Raw genomic sequence first — 6114 nt, 5'->3', positions numbered from 1 at the left:
AGAGAGAGAAAGATCAGCGAGAGAGAGATAGATCAGCGAGAGAGATATAGATCAGCGAGAGAGAGATAGATCAGCGAGAGAGAAATAGATCGGCGAGAGAGAGATAGATCAGCGAGAGAGAGATAGATCAGCGAGAGAGAGATAGATCAGCGAGAGAGAGATAGATCAGCGAGAGAGAGAGATAGATCAGCGAGAGAGAGATAGATCAGCGAGAGAGAGATAGATCAGCGAGCGAGATAGATCAGCGAGAGAGAGAGATAGATCAGTGAGAGAGAGACAGATCAACGAGAGAGATAGATCAGCGAGAGAGAAATAGATCAGCGAGAGAGAGATAGATCAGAGAGTGAGAGATAGATCAGCGAGTGAGAGATAGATCAGCGAGAGAGAGATAGATCAGCGAGAGAGAGATAGATCAGCGAGAGAGAGATAGATCAGCGAGAAAGAGATAGATCAGCGAGAGAGAGATAGATCAGCGAGAGAGTTAGATCAGCGAGAGAGAGATAGATCAGCGAGAGAGAGATAGATCAGCGAGAGAGAGATAGATCAGCGAGAGAGAGGTAGATCAGCGAGAGAGAGATAGATCAGTGAGAGAGAGATATATCTGCGAGAGAGATAGATCAGCGAGAGAGAGATAGATCAGCGAGAGAGAGATAGATCAGCTAGAGAGAGATAGATCAGCGAGAGAGAGATAGATCAGCGAGTGAGAGATAGATCAGCGAGAGAGAGATAGATCAGCGAGAGAGAGAGATAGATCAGCGAGAGAGAGAGATAGATCAGCGAGAGTGAGATAGATCAGCGAGAGTGAGATAGATCAGCGAGAGAGAAATAGATCAGCGAGAGGGAAATAGATCAGCGAGAGAGAGATAGATCAGCGAGAGAGAGATAGATCAGCGAGAGAGATAGATCAACGAGAGAGAGATAGAGAGATAGATCAGCGACAGAGAGAGATAGATCAGCGACAGAGAGAGATAGATCAGCGACAGAGGGAGATAGATCAGCGACAGAGAGAGATAGATCAGCGACAGAGAGAGATAGATCAGCGACAGAGAGAGATAGATCAGCGACAGAGAGAGATAGATCAGCGAGAGGGAGAGAGATAGATCAGCGAGAGAGAGATAGATCAGCGAGTGAGAGATAGATCAGCGAGAGAGAGATAGATCAGCGAGAGAGAGATAGACCAGCGAGAGAGAGAGAACACGATTTTGTGCCATAACGGATTTCTACAATCCGTATTATTTATAGAATTTTCCTAAAAAAAAGCTATCATTAGAATTAAAAATATTATTTGAAAAAACAGATGTGGTTGTAAGATTTGTTTAATTATTGAGAAAGCATACAGTTTGATAATGTCAGCCATAATGTCTATAATGGTGAATATTTTAGAGATAGAAAAAGATCAATAAAATAGATCGACAATATGCAAATCCTTGGTTATTCTATAAATTTATAATTCGCTATCATTTTCATAATTATAGAAAAAAACATACTAGCTTTTTTAGGTTAAAATATACTGTCCGTTTTCCAAAACATCAATAGACATTACACAATGAGTTTTGTTCGGATTATTAGCTTCTTATTTAAACTAGGTTTAATGTGCAGAAACTGCTTTATTTAATAAAAAAAATAAATGGTATGGGCCAAAAAAATCTTTATAATGTCCATTTTTTTTCGCGAAGTACACACAAAGCAAAGAAAACAAATTTTAATAACTGCAGAATATTTTTAATTTTTAATCATTCATTGTTTTAATACAACTTTACTATAAAGTTCATCTGCATGGTCATAAACATTATGACTACAGTATATGGTTGAGCTATTGTTATAAAAACTACATGGTCATAAACTTGACTACAGTATATGGTTGAGCTATTGTTATAAAAACTACATGGTCATAAACTTTATGACTACAGTATAATAATGGTTGAGCTATTGTTATATAAACTACATGGTCATAAACTTTATGACTACAGTATATGATTGAGCTATTGTTATATAAACTACATGGTCATAAACTTTATGACTACAGTATATGGTTGAGCTATTGTTATAAAAAGTACATGGTCATAAACTTTATGACTACAGTATATGGTTGAGCTATTGTTATATAAACTACATGGTCATAAGCTTTATGACTACAGTATATGGTTGAGCTATTGTTATATAAACTACATGGTCATAAACTTGACTACATTATATGGTTGAGCTACTGTTATATACAATTATGAAATTGGTTGAAAATTAAATAATTTTTTTAGATTCATTATACATGTAAAATTCCATTAATGTGCACCCTATTGTGACAACCAGTGAGTTGTAAAGCTCCCTGCATTAACTTTCATTTAAAAAGTCATCTCTTAATTCTTTTAATTTAACAATAACATTGGTAGGCAATCTACTAGTTGGTGTTAAATTAAATATACTTATCACCTCCTCCTTCGATATTATTTCTCGCCATTCTTGTCCATCTTTTTCACACAGAACAAACCGGGAAGTATACGTTCCAGTGTACCACACTACTTCTACCTCATTGTTATTTATGCTGAATATTTTGCCTATCTGAGGCCATTCTGTGGGATATCTCCTTAAAGCTGTTGCTACCATAGCACCAACATCGAGTTGCTGTGGTGGCTTACGCTTCGAAAATTTACCAATGTGTACCTTGTAGTGTGGGAGAAAGCATAGAAAAGTCATAATCATTTTTCTTACAACCCTAAAAATATAGAATTTTCGTTGATGCATTTGCTTGATGCGATTATGAGATCATATTCCAAATATAAGCACTGCTTTAAACTAAGTTGCATTACATGTTTCAAAGATGTAATTTTGAAAATCTATAATATCTTTATCATACCGGTCTTATTTCATTTTCATTATCTGAGTCACTAATGTCTGTCTCGTTTCCATCAGATTCCTCCCTGATAGGGCTTGCATTGTTGTCATTAAAAATGATGTCATGGAGCAAAAATCGCTGTTCATTTCCTTAAAAAAAAAGAGTACGTATTAGTTTTAAAAAGTAAATAATATACATTCATGATATATTTATGCCGAGGTGTTTGTTGCATAAAAGCTGGGCCAATACATTGCGCACCATGCTAATCAGATGCTGATTGATTGATTTTATCTTATGAATTAATCAGGAGGCATGTTTCTCCAGTGTACTCCACTAGATATCGTTCATGTTATTTGATAATTTTAGGTTCTCACATAAAATGATCAGTGGAAGCATGCATTGGTGAATGTGACCCAACATAGTTGTGTGGAGTATTTTGAATTTTGTTATAGCTGCTGAATCTATACTAAAATCAAAATTCTCTTGTTAACCAAAAAATATATGTGTAAAATGGTGAAACAACACACATGCAATGTAGTACAGTACATACCTTCTGTGATGTCTTCTATATTATTTAAAAATTCCTCCCACCAGTCACGTTCTTCTATTCGCAAAAAATTTGCAACAGACGCCAGACTTTTTTTTAACTTTGGTATATCTGCATTACTAAAATCAGGAGTACACAACACTGGTATATCAGCAGGGCTTTCCTTGAGCAAATATGGAAGTGTGTCCATTTCTCTTGCACATTCACACCAAGTACAATCCGTTGACCAGTTCTTATAGGACATGATGCATTTTCCGGTTTGAGCCAAAACAAACTTAAACTGGTGTGGTTTGCTGTGGTAACGTATGTCTTGCATGTATGGTACTAACCAGTTCTTAATGTCATGCAGATAGGAAATGATACTTGATGTAATCGGCAACTTTTTGTACGAGTTTTCAACAGCACTTCGAAGATGATCAAGTGTAGATGCTCTATATTTGTTCAGGTATTTGGCCACACATGAAAATAATTGGTCAATATCCTCGTGAGTGTGACCCACCATTAAAAACCCAATCTTTATCTGAAAGAGTAAAAGAAGTAATGATTTAAAATTAAAACTTTTCAAAGCAACATAAAAAAAATACATTTTTAGTATATTTCCATTTTTTCCTCATCTAGTTAGACTAGAATGTTATTGAATATTTTATGTCTTTAGATAATTACCAATAGTAAATTATTTACTGTCCTATTAGGCAGGTGGAAATCACCCAACACAGGGGATATTTTGTGGTGAACAAGAACAGGGTAAATGAATGATGAACTGGGTTCTTTAAAGTGCACTGTGTATACTGTTTTATTATTTATATATCATTTATAAATTTATAGTCATTTACCTTTCGAAAAATCTTTAACTCTACAAGAAGAGCACATAGGGCAAAAACAAATCTGTTTTTATTATCCTTTCCGCTATTGTCCAACTGCAGATATAAGACTGGTGGTAGAGGTTGTATCTCTGACAGCACCTTCAGTATAATGTTGCAGGTTAGGTTTGAGTCATGTGGAAACTGCTTTAGGTCAATGAAGCAGTGCCCATGTCGCCCATGTACCAGAACACCAGTTACATGTGTGGCTAGTTTCCACATCTTCGACGTTTCTTTTGATTCGCAAGCAAAAGATGGTAAATCAGTCTTGCTTTGGTCCATTCCATCGATAATTATTGACAAATACTTGGTGGGATTCTGTCTTGCTTTCTGCATATGTTTATAGTACTTTTGACGTTCAATACTGAAAAATTCAAATCATATGTTTATAGTTTTATTTTGCATTTAATAATAAATTTTTGTTTTGTTTAGTTATATGTTATCTATTAGCCGATGACAAGATGAGACAATGCTTTACTTCTAATCTATTACAATTATTGATTAAATGTAAAGGTTTTTTGTATAATAATGATTTTGTTTATCTTTTCTCTTTTTTTGTTTACAACCACTTTTATTCATTCATTGTTCATACACAATAATTATTTTCATTTTCTACCATTTTTCCCCAGTTATTTTCTGTTTTATTTCAATCACTCTTAATTTTATTAAGTTAGAATTATTTTTAAAAACACTAATAATACTATAGAGGAGGTATACAGTGGAAGCAATAATTATTTTTCCTATCTATGGTAATACCGGGTATACAAGTTCAACAGAATTTCTTGTTGAAAGGTTTAACCTACTGGTTTTGTACACAAAATAGGTAGGCATACTTACTTTTGTTTTCGTAAATGTTTCTCTCTCTTCATCATTAGTATTTGCCGTTTTTGCTTTTGATTTGTCTTGTGCAGCTCAAATTTAATTCTGGTGCATTTGCTGCATTTTGCAAAACGATTTTCCTATTAAAAAAAATTGAAAAAATACAGCACGTAAAAATATAAAATTAAACAAATTTTGCATTCAATATAGTGAATGTATGGAAGGAGTTGTGAGGCCCATCATACATGCATCTGGATTGTACAGTATGTTTTTCCAGTATTTTATTATGAATGAAAATTGAACCTACAGGACTTTCTGCATAACATTGAAGTGAATTTATAAAAATACGTTAAAAAATACTTCAGTCAATGAAGATGACATGGATTTTGTCCATTGAAGTGAATGGTATTTGTTGGTACAAACGATAATAAGTGTAAAAACGTAAACATACCTCGGGTATTACAATATGCTTGAATTCAACACACCAAAACTTGTAGAATGTCGCTAATGCACACACATCTTCATTTCTTAGCTCAAACTCATCTTTCATATGCATGTACACATCATGTTTGGTAAGCGTTGATGGTAGATGGATTTGTCCATTAGTTGGCATTTGATCACCGTATTCATTACAAAATTTAATAAACCAAGCCCGACACTGTTGAGTTGAATTGCTATATACCATCTTTCTGGTGAAGTTGGGTGGTAAAAGATAACAGCATCCTTCTGAAAAGAAATAAAATGTAAATTTCAAATATTAGGAATTTCAAATACTGTACTATTTTATTATTGTTTGGTTTAATCCATTGATTAATGACTTATGATCATTTTGCATTATCTTTCTAACATAGTGTTAAGCATATTGATTTTATTGTGTAAAAATAATTAAACAATAATCAAATGCATTCTATTCATTTAAAAAAAAGTTATTCTCCACTCCTCGTCAGATCCTGGCTATGGCCCTGTATAATACGACTATAAGTATAATGGAAAGTAATCTTCACACAGTCACAGTAATCTTTCCGTTTCAGCAACATTAAAACACATACATTAAAAGT

At 34.1% G+C, this 6114-nt stretch overlaps 1 protein-coding gene across 1 annotated transcript; it reads right to left on the bottom strand.

Moving 5' to 3' along the window:
- Window positions 1–2149: 2149 nt before the first annotated feature.
- LOC140047998 (uncharacterized) lies at window positions 2150–5853 on the bottom strand. The gene is made up of 7 exons (XM_072093017.1): window positions 5508–5853; window positions 5075–5196; window positions 5037–5039; window positions 4211–4601; window positions 3381–3897; window positions 2852–2979; window positions 2150–2658 (listed from the first exon to the last, which is right to left on the bottom strand). Exons 1-7 carry the CDS (start codon window positions 5739–5741, stop codon window positions 2329–2331), a joined length of 1725 nt encoding a protein of 574 aa, XP_071949118.1. The 5' UTR covers window positions 5742–5853; the 3' UTR covers window positions 2150–2328.
- Between the last annotated feature and the right edge of the window lie 261 nt (window positions 5854–6114).

Source organism: Antedon mediterranea, chromosome 4 (assembly GCF_964355755.1).
Source record: "Antedon mediterranea chromosome 4, ecAntMedi1.1, whole genome shotgun sequence".
Taxonomy (NCBI): domain Eukaryota; kingdom Metazoa; phylum Echinodermata; class Crinoidea; order Comatulida; family Antedonidae; genus Antedon; species Antedon mediterranea.
Note: the sequence above shows the minus strand (reverse complement) of the source record. Positions and strands in the feature narration are given on the sequence as shown.